The 24462-nt window shown below is 50.9% G+C and overlaps 6 protein-coding genes across 6 annotated transcripts; 5 read left to right on the forward strand and 1 right to left on the reverse strand.

The window, feature by feature from the left end:
- Positions 1–392: 392 nt before the first annotated feature.
- On the forward strand, positions 393–4558 carry FMAN_03309 (related to transcription initiation factor IID 250K chain splice form 2; the record flags this gene model as incomplete). Its single annotated transcript, XM_041832110.1, has 4 exons — positions 393–3367; positions 3535–3591; positions 3646–3840; positions 4450–4558. 4 exons carry the CDS (start codon positions 393–395, stop codon positions 4556–4558), a joined length of 3336 nt encoding a protein of 1111 aa, XP_041682606.1.
- Positions 4559–7554: 2996 nt separating this feature from the next.
- Positions 7555–9675, forward strand: FMAN_03310 (putative RLM1-transcription factor of the MADS box family; the record flags this gene model as incomplete). Its single annotated transcript, XM_041832111.1, has 3 exons — positions 7555–7610; positions 7679–7835; positions 7924–9675. 3 exons carry the CDS (start codon positions 7555–7557, stop codon positions 9673–9675), a joined length of 1965 nt encoding a protein of 654 aa, XP_041682607.1.
- A 570-nt stretch (positions 9676–10245) lies between these two features.
- FMAN_03311 (related to FAS1 domain-containing protein NCU02579) lies at positions 10246–10902 on the reverse strand (the record flags this gene model as incomplete). Its single annotated transcript, XM_041832112.1, has 2 exons — positions 10246–10278; positions 10327–10902. 2 exons carry the CDS (start codon positions 10900–10902, stop codon positions 10246–10248), a joined length of 609 nt encoding a protein of 202 aa, XP_041682608.1.
- A 2631-nt stretch (positions 10903–13533) lies between these two features.
- FMAN_03312 (uncharacterized protein) lies at positions 13534–15649 on the forward strand (the record flags this gene model as incomplete). The annotated part of the gene is made up of 4 exons (XM_041832113.1): positions 13534–13567; positions 13640–13708; positions 13802–14039; positions 14095–15649. 4 exons carry the CDS (start codon positions 13534–13536, stop codon positions 15647–15649), a joined length of 1896 nt encoding a protein of 631 aa, XP_041682609.1.
- Positions 15650–19109: 3460 nt separating this feature from the next.
- FMAN_03313 (putative RCO3 glucose transporter) lies at positions 19110–21333 on the forward strand (the record flags this gene model as incomplete). Its single annotated transcript, XM_041832114.1, has 3 exons — positions 19110–19225; positions 19641–19919; positions 19974–21333. The coding sequence occupies 3 exons, from the start codon at positions 19110–19112 to the stop codon at positions 21331–21333; spliced, it is 1755 nt and encodes a 584-aa protein (XP_041682610.1).
- Positions 21334–22329: 996 nt separating this feature from the next.
- On the forward strand, positions 22330–24321 carry FMAN_03314 (uncharacterized protein; the record flags this gene model as incomplete). The annotated part of the gene is made up of 1 exon (XM_041832115.1): positions 22330–24321. One exon carries the CDS (start codon positions 22330–22332, stop codon positions 24319–24321), a length of 1992 nt encoding a protein of 663 aa, XP_041682611.1.
- Between the last annotated feature and the right edge of the window lie 141 nt (positions 24322–24462).

Raw genomic sequence — 24462 nt, forward strand, 5'->3', positions numbered from 1 at the left:
TTGTAGTGTAGCTTTCCAATGAAGGTGAGTTTCTATTGACATTCACACTTTAATGGTTCCTTGTCGCGACAATAATGTTGAAGTGGGGACCTGCTGCCACTCAATGCCGCCCCACCTCGAAATCCAAGCACTGGCCTTTCAGCACTTCATCCTATCTTGACGTTGATTGGCTGACTCCGCGCTCATTCTCAGGCTCCCGGGCATCTTTCAACGCAACCGTGAACAACTCAGCTCAGAGCAAACACGAATTTCTTCCCTTCAATCCTCAGACGACAGCCGCGACTCGCCGAGCGACGGCCGATCACCAGCGACGCGATAAAATTATGATATAAGAATAACGACACTTCCGCGGCCTCTTAGTGATCTGATTTCACGATTGCAACACCGCGATCATGGCTGAGGAGAACGATTTCTCGTCCTTTGACGAGAACGCCTGGAAGGCCCAGGATGCCGCCGACGATCGAGAAATCGCGAAACTACTGGGAGATTCGCAAAACAACGGAGGCGGTATCGTTCTCGACAATGTCGCATTCGATCAGTCAGGCAAGGCGGACGATGCAGAGGATTACGAAGATATCAGTGACGATGATTTACCAGACGAGGAGGAGCCCAGCGCTGGTGTCTCTATGGAGATGCCTGGCCTCACGGACGATGGCGGAACCAGTCATGATCCAGATGATCTCTTTGGAGAGGGGCCTTCTTCTCCAGATCCAATTCTAGGTCCCTCTTCCCCAGCACCTCACATTCGCGATGCCGATACTACCGACGACACCCAACCTCTCGATGCGAGTCTAAGCTTTCCAGGCATCAACTTTGACCCCGAACCACATCTCGATAATCAGGATCATGACATCCCCGCACCCGCTGAAACCGTCGAGGACCTCCTAAAAGCTACATGGCCTGCTTTCAAGAAGGGGCACATCTTGACATGGAGCGAACTCCTACCAGCCAAGAAGGCCACATGGAAGGAAAAGAAACCCGTCAAAAAGCCCAAGCAGCTCGTTACCAGCAAGCTTACACTCGAACTCGCTCCCGATCAAGAGAAGCTGTTCCGTATCCCAGGCACTGCAACCGTCACCCGCAAACCTAGGCAGGGCGAGGAGAGAGGTTTAGTGTACTGTGGCATGGATCACGAAGATCAAGCCCAAGATAATGTCCAGTTCGATCTCGATCAAGAGTCCGATTCCGAAACGGTTGCTGGATTCACCCTACGTGATATTGAGCTTGCCTGCGAAGATTGGGGCGCCAGCATCGAGGCTATCGAAGCTGATTTCAAGGCCCGACAAGCCGCCGAGCAGCAGGAACAGCAAGCACGGAAGCGCGTGTTTGAGGAGCAGGACGATGAATGGGATGCCGAGTTCCTGATGGACCTTGGCGATGATGGACCATCACGACCAAAGAAACGGAAGACAGTCAAACTTGGCCTACCAGAGATCCCCCGATACGCTGCACCCTCCTTCGACAACTTCGAAGACGCCACCCGCAGAGGTGCCAAGAGGGTGCAACTGGATATGAGCGATCCTTACCTCCTTATCGAAACTCAGGAAACTCAGCGGAATGCAAAGCGACCTCGCACAGATAACAAGCTGAAGCGCATGGCAAACGGCAACCTCGGCCGCGATGTCTCCAACCGGTTCAACATCTCGAATGACGAGGCGTACGAGGCTTTGAAGGAAAACCATCAAAGCAAGGTCCGCGCTACACTCGGCAACATTTCTGTCGAGCACAGCATGCCCGCTATCAAGCTCTCATGGCCGTACTACAAAGTTAAGCTCGGTGGTACGACAGATGAGTATCATCGCCCTCGTTTCAGGTACAAGAAATTTGCTGGTCATATCATCAAGTTTGATAAGCCGGCACACCAGAAGCGAAAGCAAATGAAGGGCAAAGCGCATGAAGTCTTCCTCAAGTCCAAGGATTTGAGTATTAACGACAACTCAACGGCTGTTCTTTACGAGTACTGTGAGCAACGTCCACGAGTGCTCAGCAGCTTCGGTATGGGCAACCGCTTGATCAACTACTATCGCCGGAAAGACACCAACGAAGATGAGCAACTGCCGAAACAAGAACTTGGAGAGTATCGCATGCTTCTTCCTGAAGATCGATCCCCCTTCTCCCTTTTCGGTACTGTTGACCCCGGTGAGACTGTGCCAACGTTGCACAACGAGATGTACCGAGCTCCCGTCTTCAAGCATAACCCAAGAGGTAGTGACTTCTTGGTTGTGCGCAGCACTACTGGTGAACATGGTTCGAGGTGGTTCCTGCACAAGATCGATCATCTTTATGTCGTCGGTCAGCAATTCCCTTCAGTCGAGGTTCCAGGACCACACAGTCGCAAGGTCACGAATGCCTCAAAGAACAGAATGAAGATGCTCGCATTTCGCATGATAAGACATAGTGATACCGACAACTGTCAACTGTCCGACATCACCAAGCATATTGCCGACTCCACCGACACTCAAAATCGTCAGAAGCTCAAAGAATTCCTACAGTACGACAGGGAAAGCGGCGAGAAGGGTATGTGGCGACTGAAACCTGGCGAAATACTGCCTGATGAGAGTACGATTCGTTCCATGATTAAGCCAGAAGAGGTTTGCCTACTCGATGCTATGCAACTTGGTATCAAGGAGCTTGAGGATGCCGGATACGACCCTCGAAATGCTTCCCTCGAGGAAGATGTTCAGAACAACGATGCAGATGGGGACGATGATGATGTCGAGGATGAAGGCAGCAAGATTACCAAGGGCGCCAAAAAGCAGCAAGAGAAGCAAGAAGAAACTCTCGCGGACAAGATGGCCCCATGGAAGACAACCAAGGCTTTCATCGACGCATGCGCCCAAAAGGCCATGCTTCAACTTCATGGTGAAGGAGACCCAACGGGCCATGGTCTTGGCTTCTCCTTCATTCGAACCTCCATGAAGGGCGGATATATCGAGGCAGTTCAGGGACCGCTTGCTACATCTGCAGATGCTATGGAGCGTGAAAAGCGAGCTAATGGTGGCCACGCCTATAATGTCAAAAAGCAGCAAGCAATGTACGAGGAAGGTATTCGAGAAATTTGGGAGAAGCAAAAGTCTACACTTTCAGATGGTCAAGAGCATGACGACAAAGATGTTGCAGTAACAGAAGACGAAGATGACAGATTCAACGTTCAGTCAGCCATGACTCCAGCCCAGTTCGACGACGGTACTAGCCAAATTAGTGGTTTGACTTCGGCAAGTCGACAGCAACGACGCGCTATTCGCATAACCCGAGAGATCCGAATGCCCGATGGCAGTACGCAAGACCGAGTCGAAGTCGTTCACGATCCGGTTGTGATTTCGCAGTATATGAAACGGCGAACAGAGGCGGATCTTGAGATGAGAGAGTACGTGCACCCACCCAACAACTCACGCCAGGCAGTTCAGCAATCACAGAGCAGGGGAGTCGTGACAAGAAAACGTCGACGAACTTACGGAGTCGGCACCCCTGGCTCAAGAAATGACATTGCTGGGTTGGAGTTTAGAGCACCGGCTTACGTGTATCTTTCAACAGCATCTACAGCTCCCGTCCTACAGGCAATGCCGACCATGACCGTCTTGCAGGCATTAGGTATGTCTTCTCGAGTCTTGACGTTATATGTAATTGATGCTAACAGTAGCACAGAATCAAGAAGGAGCTCGAACGACTCGAGAAGAACAAAGCTCGACGACAGGCTCGGGAGCAACAAAAAGAGCTCCACCAAAAGGCCAGCACAGGAGATGCCGGGTCACCCAGTGTCAATGGCGATAAAGTCCCAACTGGAACAACCCGCAAGTGTGCCAATTGTGGCCAAGTTGGTCACATCAAGACAAACAAGAAGTATGAGCCCCCATTCTCCATCATCACTTCCCTTTGTTTCTCCCCCTCCCCCTATGTCGTTCAATTGGTGTACGCCTCTAGAGGTCGACAACGCGAAGCGCAGTCGCTCGCGCAAGTCCCGATTGCAACTGGCCATAGAACAATGCGACAAAGGAAAGGCCCGAGATGCCAAAAAGCGTGCTGAAGAAAAGGCTCGCGAGGACAAGGCAATCGCTCTTCAACTACAACGGGAGCGGCGAGCGGCAAAGAAAGAAGCAGAGCGCAAGCTGCGAGATGCGGAGGCCAAGCGGCAGCAAGAAGAGCGTGAAGCCAAAGCCCGGCAAGCTCAACAGCATCGAGCCGCTAAGGCCAGAGAAAAGGCTGAGAAGAAGAGAGTCAAAGACGAACGCCAGCGCCGCATCCGAGAGCGAAGAGCCTTCGAGGAAGAGATTGCGCGTGCGAGACGTGAAGCTGAACGCATCCGCAATGCCTGGAAGGTGCCCAAGTGGCGCTCTGGAGGTGCATGGCGTTGAGAAGACCAATTCGTGCAACGACCACCACATCGCATTGAGCATTTCTTTTGTGATTGACACGTCTTTTCAACACTCTTTACTAACTTATTGCTCAAAGGTTATGTCCACTGCTTAACGGCACGATGAAGGCGGATAATGGCGCTGCTGAGCATGGAGGATTTGGTAACTACAATGCTCCAGGAGGCGCTGCTGGATCCCCCAGTTAGAAACCGATTACTGCTTTTATGTGCGAGCTTGATCTCGATCAGCCAAAACTACGACGTCGACTTTTGGGAATGGATAGCTGATATGGCTTCATTGTCAGCATGAAGGAAAGTGACTGTTCTAATATTCTTGGTTTTACGTTTCTTCAAAAGGCTCCGGGGAGGGAATCGAGTTGTACATTAAGGAAAATCTCGTACGCCCCACGAAACCAGAGGCGGGTGGCATTGAAATGGAGTTTGGGATCATTGTTGCTTCACGGAAAAGGCTGGCATGGCAACAGGAAAGATATTGCATTTACCTAGACTGCGTTTGACAGTTCTTCTGACAACATGCTATTAATAACATCATTTGAAACATTAACTTTGTTCCTGTTTGTTCGCCGAACTTCATGATGCTACGTACGCTTGACACGGTGGATAGCCATTGCCAGAGAACCCTAGACGAGGAGAGGTAGGGAGAGTCTACTAACTCTGCAACTAGCACCCTTGACAATGATGTGACAAGAAGTGATCCGAGTATCCATGGATTCGCATGCGGTGAAGATGTCTAAAATACGTAGGTGATGAGTTGTTGGTGGTGCAGTTGACCTCTCACGTCTCAGAAGCGGGCAAATGTCGATATGCACATTTAGCCCCCATTATAGTGTCTCCACTGATAAACTGGGTTAATCTCCTGACGAGCTGGGCTAATTGGCCCGCATGGTTGATGCATGACCTGGTCCCGGGTGTGAGGCTACTATGCATAATTGTATTTTTAGAAGCTGGAAAATTACGGTTGGGAACTAGGGTCTCTGGCATATGTCATGAGGGGGATGGGGACGGGGAGTTAGAGGAGATAAGCTATAGCTTTACCGATGTCAGTAGCTTCACGGACGTGTCCAACGAGTCTATCTATACTGACTCAACTCCTTAGATTCATGGTTAGTGTCGATCGAGAAGACAGAGCTCAGAGCTTAGAGCCACTCGTGGGGGGAGAACAGACCATGATCATCGCCGCAAGGGCAAACCTCGAGCTAAGAGACGCAGCAGCCAAAAAAAACGTGGTGGGAATACGAAAGCTGTTGCAGCGGAATGGGTGGGAACAAACGAGGCTCAGCTTCCTTTCCTGTCCTCGGGGGGCAAGAAAACACCGGGCCTTGATGGGAGGTGTCAAAATAAACTCAGCAAAAGATACCCTAAACTTATGTAAAGTCCCTAAGTCCTTTTGTCATTTAGGATTAAGGTCCTGAGTTTTCTTTCCTCCCCTAGCCTGTCTGTCAAGATGCATGAAACACAGGAAGCGATATCCGGAAGAGTTGCTTTAGCCTCGTTTGCTCTAGTTGATGTGTTGTTTCCGTTGACTCAAACCAGGATATGGCCTGGGCTTTGTCGTTTCAAGACGATAAGAGCTGTGTTGAGAGGTTGATGGTTGAAGTGAGAGCTTCTTAGTTGTTCGAGAAGAGACTTGGAGTTGAGACCTTTCTCTTCTGCCAAGAGCCGTGGCTATATTATACCTGATACACTTCTACTGCGCTGTAACTAAAAGATAAGAGACCCTAGGTAGAATTGGAAGCAACGTGGTGCGACAAACGTCAAGTCAATGATGTTATTTCTAAAAGTCGGTGGTTGGACCTCCACTGAGTGTCCAAGTTCCATTCCGCTGTCCCGTCCCGTCCTGGTCTGTCTCCCTGAACGTTGGCGCCTCTTTAGGGGACGGTTCCAGGGCTTCGAGTGCCGTAGTCCAGGTCCTGCTCCACTAAAACCCACCATGACGGTGAGCCCCGTCTGACCTTGATCCAATCATACTCGCCTTAGCTAAGCAAGGAGGTTTTTCGTGCGGGTTCCATGCTGCCTTCTTTTTTTCCCTCCCGTCGCTTTCTCCATCCCGCACCCGCACGCACGAGTGAAAGTGAACACGATCCGTCTATTATTAGAAGCCATCCATCTATTCCCATCCCAACCACAGACGCCAGATTCAGCCCCATCGACGTCTTATCGATCCCAAAACCTTCAACTTAACGGTCGCTCGTTTGTGCCATTTTTTCCCACTTCTTGTCCCCCTTTCTCAAGCGCAAGCGCAGGCGCCAGGAAATCTCTCCCAAGCCCTCTCTTGATCGCTCAGCTCAAATCTTACTTTTCTATCGCTATCGCGTCGCGTCGCGCAACGGTCTCGAGGGCAGATCTCATCTAAACCTAGTCTCCTTGTCGCAACGGCTCTCGTGAACTCAAATTTCATCTGCGCATCACATCTGATGATATACGCGGCTCGCATGCCTGCGTCACTCATCCTCTGCCTCACTCTGTACAAGCACCCTCTTCTATCCCGCTCCCCTCGGGACTAAAAAAGAGGTACCACCAAAGGCCAAGCTTAAAGAGAGATACCGTCGGCGCGCTACTGCACCAAGTACCCCTCCACCAGCTGCCGGCCACTAAGCTACAAAGGCAGCCAACGACCTGGGGGTCCTTCGACTGACTGAAAGGTTCCATTACTTCTACTTCGGCTTGTCCCAGCTCCAAGCAAAGCAGAGCAGAACAGAGCAAGCCAAACCACCTTCGCTTCCCTCATCAAATCCTCTCCCGCTCCCACTCTTTTTTTCCCTCTTAAATAACCTTCCACGGCCACCGCGACAGCCGCTTCCGTCATCTCACGCAACCTGCTCCTCTTCTCTCGGCTATATCCATCGACTTTTTCGGTTTATCTCGCCGTTTCCTCAAGCGTTCTTTGGTAGCATCCACTTTACCACGCCGCTCAACTATTCTTTGTTCTCGCTTACGATCACGACTACAACCGTTTCAACTTGACTTAACTTCACTTGACCATAACACAGCGGCTCGACTTTCTCCGCGTCAAATTGTCGACTCCTTTTCTTTGCGACGATCTGCGCGACCCAGTTCCAATTCCGCCCTGCTCCACTACCAAGGTCTCAGGCATCTTCCATACCTCCTTGGTCGCGACCGTTGAGCTTCCCCGCGTGGAAACGCGACACATTTCTCCAACTTGAACTGCACAACCGTTCAACATGGGACGAAGAAAGATTGAGATCAAGGCCATCAAAGATGATAGGAATCGCTCTGTGTAAGTAAACCCGCCTCAAATCACCAGACCTTGGGGTCTTCAAGTTCGCGACTAACTGGCGCACAAAGCACCTTCTTGAAGCGCAAGGGCGGTCTTTTCAAGAAGGCTCATGAGCTTTCCGTTCTCTGCTCCGTCGATGTCGCCGTCTTCATTTTCGGCAACAATAAGAAGCTTTACGAATATTCATCAACGGATATGCGAGAGCTTATCCACCGATATCAATATGTGAGTCCCACTTCTTGAGACAGTCGCAACGCCTCTGAACACAGGTTGCGACTACGACGCGCTGTATTTTGTGCTAATAGATAATTAGCACGGTGGTCCCAGTGAACACAAAGGTCCTTCCGACTTCAACGGCGGCAACGATGACGACGAGGATGAGGAGAACGACGGCACCCCTCCCCATGGTCCTGAAGTTGTCGAGAACCAGATGATGCCTCCTCATGCTTACGGACAACATCAACCTCCTTTCCCACAGATTCGACATCATACACCTTCAGCATCACCACCTATTGGCAATGGCGGCCCATTCCAAGCGCATCCTGGTCATCCTATCCAGCGACAACATACTCCGCAACCATCGATCGGCTCACGGCCGGCATCTCGAACGGATATGCGCCGCATGGGTCCCAGCATGGTCCAGCCTCCACCTCCGCCCGGCCCTCCGCATCCCGGAATGAACTATATGCCCAATCCGCCTATCTACAACTCGCCTCATCCTCCCGGTCTAATACCTCAACATGGCCCTGGTCCTCATCCTCAATATGCTTATCATCAACAGCCTAGTCACATGCAGCAACCAGGACCGTACATGGATGACCGCAGGTCCCCGATGCCCTCTCCGATGCCTCCCGCTTACACTTCGCAACCGCCGTCGCAACCAATCCAAGCTCCTGTTCGTCCAACGCCATCGCCTCAACCGCCTCAACAACAGCTTCCCCCGAACATGTCACAAATGTCACCTCCGCCGCCCCAGCCTGAACGTCGACTTCATGATCCTCCGCCACCACCTCCCGTGGAACCCAAGACGGAGCCACAAGAACGCCCTCAGCCGCCATTACTGAACACGGACAGTGCCATCAAGAAACTACCTCAAAGAAAATCTCACAGTATCTTCACTCCCATCGAAGAGAACCGGTCTATCTTGTCCCAGCATCTAGCATCTTTTACGTCCGAGTCGAACAAATCAGAGTCTGCTGCTGCCGCTGCTGCTGCTAATGCTGCAAACGCCGCCAACCGTTCACAATCGGTTGATGTGGCTGCACTGAACCGGGCCGCGGATGGGCCCAAATCATCACCCCATTTGCCACAGCGTGCCAGTACTCAGACCGATGAGAAGTCTCGAACGGTGTCGCTGTCGTCAATACCAGAAACCACTTTGACTCCGCCTTCGCGTTCTAACAGTGCGAAGGCCGGCGGTCCCGGAGGAGCTCGACCTCGTGGCCCTCGCTTAACGGTGCAGATTCCCGATGGCGGATCTGAAGGCGGCGGTAGCGCACGAACGGCAGAGTCAAACTCGCCGCGGGTCGCCACAGAAACCACAACGCAGGCGCCTCAACGCCACAACTCTCAGTCGTCACTTGTGCTTCCTCCTCCCTCTCCGTCTGCGTCAGCAATATTGTCCGCAGGTGCTACTGGTCCGCCAAATCCTTTTGCCCGGCCGCCTCCTCAGCAGAATGTGAATGGTGATACTCCTGTCTCTGCCTTGCCATCACGTTTCTTGACAAATGAACTCCTTCCGAGCCCAAGTAGCTTCTATCCCGATTGGAACTTCCGGGGAGGTGACAGTAACACACTACCAAGTCCGCTGAACTTTGCAACACCAGTTGTCGGTTCAGGTCCTAGTTTCCTCAGAGATGACCTGAACACGACACCGAATGCAAACTCAAACGCTTCCAAGGACAGAGATCCTCTGCCTGGTGCCAATGGGAGCTTGGGTCAAAACCTGAGTGTAGCTCCAAACAATTCTACTGCAACAAAACGAAAGACTCCTGAGCCAGGAGCCATAACGCAGAGTGATACTGCGGATGAGTCAGAACCAAAGCGGTTGAAGGTGGACGAGTAATGCTCGTCGAAAAGTGTTCTCATACAAAAGTGCTTTTTGCTATACGCTTCAATCGACAGGGCATCATAGGCTGGCCTCTGCATGCCAGTCATAGAACGTCATCAGTACCGGCCAGTCTCTTGTTTACGGCCTTACAGTCTCTTGTTTTGAGGCACCTTGTGCCTGTATTCCTTTCATCTTGAATATTATACCTGGCTTGTGAGCCCCTTGAGTATATGGGTAACTTGCTGAGTTCGGGGAGCCAACTGTGCAGAATAGCCATGACGAAAAAAGTGGAGGGAGTTTGTTCTGGAGGTATAGTCCCTGTTGTAATTTATGTCTGTTTCGGAGGATGTCGTTTCTGGGAGTTTGGATAGATGATACCGGCGACGAACATGTTGACCTAATCAATATACTGGATGAATAGCAGAGTTATGCATGGTGATGTCTCTGGCCTCGTGTATTATCCTAAGTACCACCGCCTGTAAGAAAGTGTCCCGAAATCTAGCGCAAGTATCTAGCTGTATCCAAACTTGCATAATCATTAATCTGTCATTACTCGTGCATCTTTACCCGTCAAACGCTATCTGTCTAGGCGTAGTTCAAAACTCCTTTCAGAATCCACTGTATCTCAAGTTAGCATTTCTCCAGTCACGATCTTAGTCAACTTACCAGTTCTCCATTCCCAACCTGACTAGCCACTTTCTCAACCTCAACCTCATCAGGCATAATAACCCTCCGTCCCTCCTTGACCTCCCACCAGACCTCCTTCCCCCCAAGCGTCTTACTCTTCTCGCCCTTCTCCCACGGACTAACAGGCACAAGGTGCGCCTCCACAAACCGTCTCATATTCTCCCTCGCCCTATCCTGTCCCCCATCACCCTCATATGCATCAGCCCCGAAATTATTGTAATCAGCGGGTTGTTCCCACGGTTTGCGCGGTAGTGCATCAACAGCCGAGTTCAGCGGCGCAAGAACAGTGGTGTTTGTTGATAGATCGCTGAGTCTTGTGTCGGTGGAGGGCTGCATGCGCGCGAACGATGAGAATGATGTTAGGCCGCGGTTGGAGCCTAGGATGTCGCCGAGGGCGACGGAGGGTTGGACGGAGGGCTGGTCGGGGGACATTAGAGGGAGATGGCCTTTCAGAGGGATGGGAGCTTTGGGGAGGGGCATTTGATTGTCGCGGAGGGGAGACTGTGAGGCGGTTGTTAGGCTGAACAGAGCTGTTAGGGCGATGAGAGGTTTCATTGTGAATATGGTGATGCAAGCTAAGGTTAAGGTATGGTTCAAGCTTGACAGTACGTCATGAGGGGATTTGCATTTTGGGGGTAACGTGATTGGTCACGGGATCGTTATGTCAATGACTTACACCAGAAAGTTGCGTCGCATGCCTAATGCATTCTCTGGGGATCAGATCTATATAGAGTATATTTAGGACAGCAGCTCGCCTTATGTTTATAGTGTTAGTATTATGTAGTGCGTAAGAACCCGTACACACATAACCGTTGCGAACCACGAAGAAGAACCATCCTGGGGTCAGAGTTGGCTTTCTTTTAAGATAACAAATATTGCAGTGCCGAAGACTATTCAGGCTGACATAGTCTTGAACTGGCCCGATTATTTCTTGTAGTGATACTCTGTAAAATGTTTTTGCTTGTCCACAGCCGCTCACGGTGGAATCTGATCTGTGAATGCTTTAGTCGTCGACTGTTGTGATGACGGTTTGATCCACCAAGCACTAAGATACGCTACGTATAGTATGCAATGAGCACGCTAAAGCCATGAATACTCAGGTTTGAAACGAGTTCCAATCAAAGAGGACTCTGTTCGCATGATCTAAACTGTTCACAACTGCGTAGGAGGCTCTAGCTGCTAGGTATATGGCGCTTCCCCTACCCGGTAGTAGAGATTCAGGGACATGTCACTACGTCATTGGCTTTGGGATTGAACCCTGCATGAGGAGTACCTTTTGCAAAAATGAAAAAGAGATCAGCGAACAGCAGACCGTCTAGACTGCAATGTAGGTTACAATCAGCCTGATTCGACTCGGACTCTGAGTTCCATTGACACTTCGGTACTGGCATTCACATGTGAAAACACGCTGAGTCAGCCTCCAGGTTTCAGTAAGACGGCAGAGGTCCTGGACAAATGGAAGAGCAGAAGTGGCGGAGGCTCAGACAATTTCCGGGGTCAGATGATGCACATGTAAGAATCTGGGGAAAACTTAAGCCCAAGGAGGACTTCAATCCCCAGAGAAAGAATGGAGGCAAGACTTTCACGTGCTTTTTCAGAACGTAAGCGAATGAGCGACGTCGAAAAGGAACCCAGCTGACCAGATCAAACTGTCACAAGCCTGAGAATGAATGCCTGCCACTGGATCTCCAGTCATGAACGTGGGGAAGACGGCGTCATGGACAAGATGCAGGAGGGTTTCAGTTATGCCAGACGATTCATGTGCTTTTTTGGAGGAGATGGCATGTGAAAGTCTGATGATTTTATTGAACTCGAGAGGAGGAATTGATCACTCCAGATCACGTGCACGGCTCGAGTCTACGTTTGAATGATCCGTAGCATGTCCGGTTACTTGGCCGAAGCGGTCGGTCACAAGTCCGGCTGTGTGGGGTTTGGAGAAGAGAGACATAATTGGATGAGTCTCAGGTGTCAGAACGAGGAGAAAGATGAAGAGTGAGGAGAGCGCATGAGGAGAATTGTTTTTTCACATGCTTCAGTGTTATAATAAATAAATACACGAGATATAATACAACATCCGGTTAAAGACCATGCTCCCATGATAGACTCCTTATTACCTAGACAAGTCGGAACCCCGGAACTACAGCACTCGTAGTGTCGACTTAACACCTTAGCCTGAGATGCTGTAGCTTTCCCCACAATGTCCTCAGAAGCGGAGACCTCGGCACATCAGTCGCGAGAGAGGCCATTGTCGGTGGGTTGCCCGGTCGCCTGGTAGACAAATGCGATGCGGTGTTTCGGCGTAGCTTACGGCGAGGGCAGCGAGTAACTGAGCCGAAGTGATCTTTGTTGGGGACAGGGTGTGGATTAGAGTCTATAGGGCCCTCAATTGGTGAGAGACTGTAAGTTTACAGAGTATTGCACCTCAATAGACGATAGACGTTCATATGAAAGACAACTGATGGAATTGATGCGCCTCCCCCAATCCCCAAATTCGAACTGTAGCGGGGGTGGATACAGGGAACTGACGCTAAGTCTCAGTGGGCATTGCAGCCGCTTCCGGGGAGCAATCCTAGGCCTTGGCCTTGCTATGCTGAGAAAACGGTGGCATCTGATTTGCTGCAGGTCTCAGTCCGTCAGGTCAATGTTTGCGACAGTCATGAACAGAGGGGCCAAAAGACATTAAAAAACATCATCTACCAGATGAGAGAAAGAGTAAAGGTACAGATACTTCATTAGATCAATAATAATAAACGATTTCGTGTTACTTTGGTGGTAAAACAAGTACTTGAACCTCGTTAATGACCCACGCCATTAAACTCACCTCAGGCGGCCCCAGCCCACGCCGCTATTTTTTTGCACGCGCTCATCATTCACTCATGGTTCGACCTCGGCATCCACTAACCAACTGGGTTCCTAACGCCTTGCTACCTTGCATCTTTCGGTTCGGTGCTTGCCTCTCGCCCTCGGCCTTGTTGGCGTCCATCGATCGCATACAGTACTAAATAAGAACTTGTCCCTTGATCTCCTCCTCTTCCTCCGACTTTTTTCTTTTTGAACTTGCATTCTTATTTCCCTCCTCCCAAGAACATCTACCTCCCTTTTTCTATTGTATTCTTGCGTGGGAGTCTGTCGTGTCTTCTTTATACCCTTCTCCATATACTCACATACCAAAACACACACGCAATAATGGCTCCTAGAGTGATTGTCGTTGGCGGTGGCCGTAAGTTGACGCCGATTCGCCTCTCGGAGGCTTTGCGCTGTGTGTTGCGACGATTCTAACATCTCTTTTCAGTCTCTGGTCTGTCTGCTGCGCACACCATTTACTTGGCTGGTGGCAACGTCGTTGTCCTCGACAAGCAGGGTACGTCACTTCCGAATCTCACTAAGCCAGCGAGCGCATTGAAGCGCCTGGACTTGGTAGACCGCATCATTTACTGACGTTCGCTTTCTGCAGGCTTCTTCGGTGGAAACTCTACCAAGGCTACTTCTGGTATCAACGGTGCCCTCACAAGGACACAGGTTGAGACTGGCATTCCCGACAGCGTGAAGCAGTTCTACGATGATACCCTCAAGTCTGCCCGTGACAAGGCTAGACCCGACCTTATCAAGGTCCTTACCTACAAGTCTGCTGCTGCTGTCGAGTGGCTTCAGGATGAGTTCAACCTCGATCTCACTCTGGTCTCTCGTCTCGGGTATGTTCAATTCGCCTCTCGTCGCATCGGAACAAGAAGCTAACAATCATTACAGTGGTCACTCCCAGCCCCGAACCCACCGAGGCCACGATGCCAAGTTCCCTGGTATGGCCATCACATACGCCCTGATGCAGCGCCTTGAGGAGCTTGCAGAGAGCGAACCCGGCCGTGTCGAGATCGTCAAGAAGGCCCGCGTCACCGAGCTTAACAAGGAGGGTAACAAGGTCACTGGTGTCAAGTACGAGTACAATGGTGAGATCGTCTCCATTGACGGTCCCGTTGTCCTCGCTACTGGTGGCTACGCCGCTGATTTCTCCGACTCTTCTCTGCTCAAGAAGCACCGACCTGATACCTACGGCCTTGCCACCACAAACGGCACACACGCTACTGGTGACGGTCAGAAGATGGTCATGGCCATTGGCGGTAACGGCATTGACATGGACAAGGTCCAGGTCCACCCCACAGGTCTCGTTGACCCCAAGGACCCCGGCTCCAAGTGGAAGTTCCTTGCTGCTGAGGCTCTCCGTGGTGAGGGTGGTCTCCTCCTCAACGCCGATGGTGACCGATTCTGTGATGAGCTCGGTCACCGTGACTACGTCTCCGGCATGATGTGGGAGGAGAAGAAGAAGAACAAGTTCCCCATCCGCCTTGTCCTCAACTCCAAGGCCTCCAAGGTTCTTGACTTCCACACCCGCCACTACTCTGGCCGTGGCCTCATGAAGAAGATGACCGGCAAGGAGCTCGCCAAGGAGATTGGCTGCACTCCTGAGCACCTCCAGAAGACCTTCTCTACCTACAATGACATTGCCGACGGCAAGCAGAAGGACCCCTGGGGCAAGAAGTTCTTCCACAACTTGCCCGTCAACGTTGACGATGACTTCCACGTCGCTGTCATGGAGCCCGTTCTCCACTTCACCATGGGTGGTATTGAGATTAACGACAAGGCCCAAGTCCTCAACCAGGAGAAGCAGCCCTTCGAGGGTCTCTACGCCTGCGGTGAGTTGGCTGGCGGTGTTCACGGTGCCAACCGTCTTGGTGGTTCTTCTCTTCTCGGCTGTGTCGTCTACGGCCGTGTTGCTGGTGACACTGCCAGCAACTACCTCTTCCAGAACGCTCTCAAGGGCAGTGCCGGCAGCGCTGCTGAGCGTGTTGGCCAGATCTCTCTGCACCTCGACCCCTCAGTTCCCAACCAGGTAACTGTTTCTTGGGGTGCTCCCGGTGCCGCTCCCTCAGGCTCTGGTGCTCCTTCAAAGGTTGACGAGCAGGCCACCGCCTCTGCTGGTCCCAACCCTACCAAGGACGACGGTGCCAAGGCTGCTAAGCCCAACGACCCCAAGGCCTTCAAGGTCCCTGAGAAGGAGTTCACCATGGAGGAGATTGCCAAGCACAACACTAAGGACAACGTCTGGGTCGTCGTCAAGGGTGTCGTCATGGACCTCAGCAACTGGCTCGAGGAGCACCCCGGCGGCGTACAGGCCATCCTGAACTTCATGGGCCGCGACGCGACCGAAGAGTTCGAGATGCTGCACGACGACGAGGTCATCCCCAAGTACGCGCCCCAGCAGGTCATTGGCCGCGTCAAGGGCCAGGAGGTTACTCTTGAGCCTTAGGTCGAATGTCTGATGTAACTATGGTGACGCGGCGATGACTCTTGTGTGCTTTTTTTGTGCGAGATTTTTGTAGTACCCTATGCCCCCAAAAAAGAAGGGCTCTGGCAAATATTAGGCGTCTGGGATTTTTGTATTCATAGGCGGGATGCATGCAAGCTTGTTGCTAAATCTAGTTGATACAAATTATGAAGATATTTTAACATCTAATAACCCGTCTCTGTGCAGTGTGTCTGTTGAAACTTGGGTGTTGACATTGGTGCCTCGGGGAGGAGAGAAACTTCTTGACATCAAATCAGGCCACTAAATAAACTGGTCTAAAGGCCTACTAATATATAATGAACCTGCCAAAGTCTTTCCATCACTTAGAAAAGAGGTCCTAAGTTTTCTTGCCTGATATTGGGATTGGTGGCTTGAAGGTCATCGAACAATGCACATGTATCACAAAAGTTTTTACTTTGCTTATCACGATGTGCCTGACGATCAGGTTTATCTCGAAATGTTTCAATGTGTTACACTCCACGCGGCCCTGAGAATACGTTGCATTGAGGATAGTATGACTGAATACAACAATGACAGCTTGTGCAACGTTCGAGATCTTTTGATATCAAAGATCAATATGTTTGAGTTCTTAACACACGAAGCATGGAGGGCGAATCATCGAAACAACAAGCCCCAGCATTCAAATAATGACCAATTGGCAGTACTATTCTACTAACAAGGACTCAAGGGAATAATACATTTACCGTTTGCGAGAGATGCCGTGATATCACCATGTTTGACAGTCCAGGGTAGGTTCACAAGATTCGACTCAACGTTGTATGTGCTTGACCTCACACTTGCGCCCCTTTCCGTCCGCTCTCCCGACAATTCCAGCCAAGCCACGGTACACAAGAAACTTACGAATTTCTCTTTATGATCTGATATGTCTAGCAGAGGTGATCTCGCAGCCACGTGAAAGATGACCGCCGTCCTTAGGAAGCGGCATTTCTGACACGCTACCAAGGAGCGGCTCGGCCTTATGTCGTTAACCCATGTTTCAACCCCAGCCTTTCTGCACCCCGCAGCGCAATGTCTTAAGATGAAAAGAGAACAGTGTATCCGTAGGTAGTTAGGTAGTGTCAGCCGTGGCATTTGGGGGAATACTGCACTGTAGACTAGGTACCTGACTGATATGTGTCAACAGGGTGACAATGAAACTTGACACTATCTAAATATAATCGGCGGAGTCTCCGTTCAATGGAGGAGCCCATTGTATGATGGATGATCTGATGGCTATAACACAGATCTTGTTTTTGCATCTGACAGGACGCAAAGGAACCCTCATCAGCAGTGAGTGAGTGAGTGAGTGAGTGAGTGCACATACTCCCGAAAAGGGCGGGAATACATTCTGTGGTACCGAGTCTTGTTGTACCAGCCACAAGTGAATACGCCAAGCAAGCACCGTCGCATGACCTGAGAAACTCGCTGTTGGTGAAGGATGTGAGTAGAAGTTCATGGTACTGTACGCATCGACCAATCGCCAACTCAGATCAATCCAAATCAAATCAAAGTGTTAACGACTCCTGACTCTGACTGTGTTTTCGGCTTCCGAGCGGCTGGACCCGGTCTCGTGGGGAAGGGTTCAAGCAATGAATCAGACCATATTGAAAGCTTAAAAAGACCAATGACAAAGGGAGAGACAAAACTCGCTTGTCTTATCCCCCATTCTTTGTTCAAAGTCATGAACTTGTCTTAGCTCTCAGCCTACAAGGGTTGGTTGTTCGTCAAGTATCCAGTACCGGGCCCGGACTAAAACCCCGGGGTGATTTGTCTGGGGGAAACTGGAGACTGTGTGACTCTGCACGTTGCACAAAAGTACTGATTCAGCAATTAGATTGAGCTATGGGACTTGTCTCTACAGTCTGGGGAGAAAAGGGAACGCGGTGCTAGGCCGGGGTAAGCGCTGCATGGCGGCGGCGCTGTTGATGGTTGGAGGCTACGTGCGGGAGACAGTTGCTCTGACTGTGCTCTTGGTGTGAGAGTGAACTGCATTGTTCATCCGATCATCCTGAAGGAGTTTATGGTGGAGTTGCTGATGGTTCGGATACGAAACGCTATCAACAACTCTATCAACGACATTGTTTATTTGAGAGGCTGGAAGATACGAAGCTGGCTTGCATGAGAACGACCTGATTTTGAATCCGAATATTCGGAATACAAGTACGTACCGTGTTCTCACAGCGGAATATTGCCGAGAGTCATCACCCTTGAATTGAGATGCATGAATGCAGCTAATGGCGGAGTGTCCTCGGGGCCCGAAAAGTGACAAGAGAGCTTCTTTGTTCCTCAAGACCTGTCATCCCGTCTCTGTGACAATAATGTTAACAATGCGCCCCTTTCTCAAGTAGTCTGTGATATGTTAAATTCCCATCATAGAACCCTCATAAGGAGTTCGGTCCTACCCACAGCCACACAACTCTGTATACGAATTTCCTGATTTTCTTGCATTTCTAGCTTGAGTACGACATGAAACTATGGCTTGGTCGTTTATGAGCTGAAAAAAAAAAAAAGAAAGAAGCTCCCCTGTTTCTCTCTCAGGTCTGGCTTCGACAGGGACTGTGTCAATGTGACTCAGTTTCAGATTCGGGGAACTCAAGACAAGCTCGAGGGCAGTGCTTGGATTGCTGCGCGTGCTGTGCAAGGCGAGAATAATGTCCTGAACCGTGATGTTTGTGTAATGATACCAGCGACGTCTTTTCTTTTTCTCAAGGTACCTACAGTATCCATGGATCCTTTAGGTTGGCCTCCATGGAGAAGAGAGTTTTGGTTGATTGGTCTTGAGAGGAATCGCACTGTAGACTCGCTTAGCTCAGCCAGTCCACGCTCGTTCCAGTGAAAAGAACCCACTGGGATGGCTTGACGAGGTTCCAGTGGCTGCAGGTCAGGGAGCCAATGCTGGGGCTTGACTGGATGGGGAATGGTCAGGCTTTGGAGTGATGATCATTCCTGCTTTTGCCTCCTTGTCTGGAGATGGCAGTCTCTCGCCATTCATGTCTGCCCCTCTCTGTGGTCTTCCTTTTGAGTCTCTTTCTGAGAGTATGAAAGACACTTTAAGCATCGAGACTCAAACTTACTATGAACTCTGAGCTTTACATATTATATTCCCTTCTCCTCTGACTTTGGTTATGTCCCACGTGCTCTCCCTTCTCCTTTTAGAGACTAGCGAACCTGGAAGCATTGACTTTGAACCATTACAGCACAAAAAAGGTGTCCCGTACCCAGTGCGAGGACTAGCACCACAACGGGCGGGCTAGAAGGTCGACCAGTGGCCAGTCCCATCCAGATATTACCCACACGGAATCGCCCAATGTCCCCCCGTTGATCTTCTCAACCCTTCAACCTCCACCAAAATCTCGCCGACCCGGAGCCTTTCGCTCTTGATACCTCTGACCCTGGATTGACGACTTCAACACCCGACACCATGGCCATTGCCATGGGCTGGCAGAAACCCGACAATGTCGCGGGCTCGTCGGCGCCGGCCATCATGGTCGGTCTCTTCGTTGCCTCTGGCGGGTTGCTGTTCGGCTACGATACTGGGTAAGACTGACTACCATTTTCTCTTTTGACTTTGAATGCCTTTGGATATGGATGGTTACGACATACGATGGACGAAGACGATGCACCGACGGCGTTATTGATGCGGAGGGGGATGCCGGGACCTATCGACGATACTTTATTCGATTTGACGATGCGACGACTGCGGTGGACTCGTGTGACATACATGATGAAGCCATCACCATCTATATCTCAAAAGAACGCAAAGCAACATCGTCGGAGGGAGTGCTGGAAGGAAGCGAAACAAGGGCGATATCCGGAACGACAGCGACTCGTCTCGACGAACCTCCAACCCGAAACTCCGACTCGATTCCCCGAAAACCGACTTGTCCATACCAGCCCATTTCATCGTGTCACATCGTCTTGACAGCCAGAAACTAACCATATCTCTTCACAGAGCCATCAACGGCATCCTTGCCATGACAGAGTTCAAGGAACAATTCGGAAAGCACACAAGTTGTCACGACGAAAAGGGCGCCATCGACATTTGTACAAAAGACTCATCTATCATCGTCGCCATCCTCAGCGCTGGCACTGCCCTCGGTGCTCTACTTGCTGCACCCACTGGCGATTCTCTAGGCCGTCGCAAGACTCTTCTTTTGGCCGTGGGCATTTTTTGCGTCGGCGCCATCTTCCAAGTTTGCGCTAACAACATAGATCTGTTATTGGTTGGGAGGTATGTGCACCTCATCCCTTATATGGAAGACCATGCCGTTAATATTGCCTCTAGGTTCTTCGCTGGCATTGGTGTCGGCCTTATCTCTGTCCTCGTTCCATTATATCAGTCTGAAATGGCACCAAAATGGATCAGAGGTACTCTTGTCTGCGCATATCAACTATCGATCACAATTGGCCTCTTCTCCGCTTCTGTAGTCAACATCCTCACCTCTGAACTCAAGGACTCCTCCGCTTATCGAATCCCTCTCGGCCTCCAGATTGTGCCAGCGATTATTCTTACCGGCGGCTTATTATTACTACCTGAAACACCTCGTTTCCTTGTCAAGAAGGGCCTTCATACCGAAGCTGGTCTTTCACTCAGTCGACTTCGACGACTAGACATTACACATCCGGCGCTCATTGACGAACTGCAAGAAATGATAGCAAATCACCAATATGAATTAACATTAGGACCCGACAGTTATAAAGACATCTTTATTGGTTCGCCACACCTTGGTCGACGTACATTTACTGGTTGCGGTCTACAGATGCTTCAACAGCTCACCGGCATTAACTTCATAATGTACTACAGCACATCCTTCTTTGACGGTGCCGGCGTCGAGAGTCCATACGCCAAATCGCTTATTATCAACGTCATCAATGTTGTCTCGACAATACCAGGCCTGTTGGTTATCGAACGTTGGGGTCGACGGAAGCTTTTGATGATTGGAGCCATTGGAATGGCCGGCTGCCAACTCCTTATGGCGTCCTTTGATACCGCGACAGGACAGAGTTACGAGAAAGCGTCGCAGACCATTCTCATTACATTCTGTGCTATCAACATCTTCTTCTTCGCTGCTTCTTGGGGACCTGTGGTGTGGGTCGTAACATCAGAGATCTATCCCCTCAAAGTCCGTGCAAAGGCTATGTCGGTTTCAACAGCGTCAAACTGGCTTCTCAATTTTGGTATCGGCTACAGTGTGCCTTTCTTGGTTGGATCAGGGCCAGGTAATGCCTCCTTTGGACCAAAAATCTTCTTCATATGGGGCGCCTTTTGCATTCTGGCCGTCTTCTTTGTGTGGTGTAATGTGTACGAAACAAGCAAGATCAGCCTGGAACAGATCGACGAGATGTACGAACGAGTGAACCACGCATGGAACAGCAAGTCTTTCGAACCGAGCTGGAGTTTCCAACAGATGCTCAACGATGGTTGGTCACCGAGCGCCCAACCGCCTGCAGGCCACGAGCTGCAAACAACGACGACTGCATCAAGCGCAGACACAACTCTGGGTGACGGTGACGCATCATCGATCACCGTGAATCAGAACAATAACAACAACGGTTCATCACCTAGTAACAACAACAGCAACAACAATGACCAGAACAAGGGCCCACCGCCGATGGCCATGGCCAATGTCGACTTCAGCTACTAGGCTCCGCGTCGCCGAATTGTTTGTCTATATTGCGTGTCTTTTGCCTGGACGTCACATAAGGAATCAGCGATGGAGTTCATGACGAGGTGGAGTTAGTGGGGTTTACGCGTTATTGTCATGGTCATTGATGATTTCATTGTCATTTTATATGGATTCTGTTTCTTTGTTTGTTGCCCATCACATCAACTCAAATCGTCCCTTCAGTTTGGGGCTACGGATGGACAGTCGGTACCGGGGACTTGGCTGGGTTGGATACCAAACTCTTGGCTCTTGGACATCTTTTTTCATGATTTACCTACCATCTTTTTTTAGGGAGTCATAGTGTTTTTACGTCGTCGATGAATGGATGCCCGGATACCCTGTGGGCAACGGCTAATAGTCGAGAGGAGCGAAGTGACGGCGCATGGCCACGGATGGATTTCTTGGGGTTACAGAAAGGCTTGATATCGATCTGATTACCTGTCAGCTACCAAATACCAGCATTTTTGAGCATCTAACTCGCTTTGTACTGCCTATCGATCCCTTGTGAGGTACCGAACTCTCTCGCTGAGGTACATGAGTACGCTGTCGACCTGACTTGTCACCAGCGAACATGCCCTTGTGGACTCGGTCACTGGAAGTCTGTGGCCTTGTTCTCCAACCAGGCACTGAAACTGCCTTACGCTTGACTCTGGTCACTGTTGGCAATACGTGAACAGTCAGTCAAAGCGTGCTCTGAGCTGCCTCTCACCTCAAAGATAAAAGCTTCGCCAGTCCTAACCCTTTCTACTTAATAAGCTTTCTTTCTCACAAACCTTCTTGCGTCTCGCACAAATCGCCAGTTGACATCTAAGCGGTCTATAACCTTATAGCATATACTGCCGCCTTTTTCGCTACTTAAATCTGCTTGGAGGAACTTCAGCGACTTGACACCTATATACCTTTGACAGGTCCGTAGTTGCGACACCTATAACTTTTCTATACACACTCCCTGCGTCTGTCGGAAGTTTGCCCAGCATGTCGGATGTTTCTGACGCCCTCGACCGAGTCCACCCGGATTTTCTTGACTTGCTGATCCGTCAAGAGCTCCTACCCCCCGACGAAGCTTTCTCGGAGCCATACCTGGCCAGGCTCATCGCCATTGCTCTAGATCTTGCAGAAGATGATGAGCAGGCTTTCCTTGTCAGTAGGATTATTACCGACGAAGAGTTGGCATTTGAGCGACTGCGCAGCCCTGAAGTTCGCAATACCAACCATCGAATCGTGCTAGATCGAATCGAGAGGAGGATTGCTTTTCGCGAAGCTGCAATGGATCCTGTACCTGAACAAGCGAACGGAGAAATGTGCGTTGCTTGCATGGATGATGCTCACATGAGAGCTCCTTGCGGCCGCCACAATTACTGCTACCCTTGCTACCGTGAACTTATTCGACTCGGTCTTGTTTCTCAAGAAGGGTTTCCACCGAGATGCTGCGAGCCTATCAATGAGGAGGGTGTTGCACTTGCACGCGCCCCTGCTTTGGTTCATCTGTTCCGCCAGGTGCAAGAGGAAGCCAATGCGCCGATTCACGATAGACTATACTGCCACGACCCTAACTGCGCAGTATTCATTCCGCCTGACCGCAACGGGCACTGTTTGCTGTGTGATACGCACACATGTCGCGACTGCGGTGAGCGAGGCCATCCAGGCCAGCCTTGCCGAGAGGGAGCCGCTGAGGAAGACGTCTGGGCCACCATGGACGAGAACCGGACCGTTAACTGCCCCGGGTGCGGCAGGATGATCGAGCTCGCGGAGGCGTGCAACCACATGACATGCGTATGCGGCCAAGAGTTCTGTTTTATCTGCGGTGAAGTATGGCGCACCTGCGGCTGTCCCACATATGGAGGCTTTAACCTCATGGTACCCATGAGGGACCGCCCAGGTACGAAGCCACCGCAGTATCGTCGTCGCCCGCACCCTACTGAGGAGGCTGCAGCGGACGAGGCTGACGGACCTGCGAGAATTCCACAGCTACGACCCGTACAGGGTGAGGAGAATCGTGTTCCGCCCAAAGTAGGGGGACCGCTAAGGGTTATCCGGCCTTTGGTGTTGCCTCCTCCTCAGGAACAACAGGAACCACAGGAGCAGCGCCGTCGTGGGGAACATCATGTGAGGGAACGACAAAATGGTGAAGGACGTCATCACGGACAAAGGAATCACCATGGAGAAGGGCATCGCCATGGGGAACGAAATCATCATGGAGAACGACATCGTCATGGAGAAAGACTTTATCACGATGAGAGGAATCGAGATGCATATGAACGTGACCGATATCTCAGACGAGCCATACCAGTGGAATTGCACGGACTTGAACCTATAATGGTAGGTCCTCCGCCCGATGCCCCTCGCCTACGGAGGATGTCTGGGAACATGATACCCGGGGGAGATATGAGAATAGCTAACCAAGTCGCCGATGTACAGAGAGAATATGCGCCTGGAATGCGACCGGATCGCCGGCGCGACGATGGCCGTGCTGCCATGGAAGCTCCCATGCCGGATATTGGTCGCATGCAGATCAACGAGCAGCGCGTTGAGAGACCGCCTGTAAGAGACGAACGTGTTATTCCTAGGACTTATCGGCCAAGAACGGGTCCGTATGAGAGGTACTACCAAGGCCGCTTGTACAACGAGAGGGACGCGCCTCATTTAGACGTGCCACGCCGACCCTATAACCCGATGGATGCGCCTCAGATAGACAGGCCTCAGATGAACGCGCCGCGCCCACCTTATAACCCGATGGATGCCCCTCAGATAGGCAGGCCTCACCGTGAAGAGCTATACCATGCGGAAGACGCTGAAGCTAGGCGCACAAACCAGGAACGGCTCCTTGCGATGAATCGCTTGGCGGCTCAGTTGGCGACGCAGGCTCCTCCTCGCCAGCAGGGCAGGAATCGTCAAGGGCATTATGGAAATAATCATAATGAACCGAGATTGATAGATTCCGACGACGATCTATACGGTGACGATTGAGGCTGCGGTCCTCGTCGTTCTCGTAATTGAGCGAGGTAAGAGATCGGTATCGTTTTTGCAAATCACAGCGCCTTGAAGTTGATGAGCTTCGGCTCAAATCCTAACTTTGTCTCTGTAGAACCCTGATCCTGTGCCAGTTGA

This window comes from Fusarium mangiferae (assembly GCF_900044065.1).
Source record: "Fusarium mangiferae strain MRC7560 genome assembly, contig: FMAN_scaffold006, whole genome shotgun sequence".
Taxonomy (NCBI): Eukaryota; Fungi; Ascomycota; class Sordariomycetes; order Hypocreales; family Nectriaceae; genus Fusarium; species Fusarium mangiferae.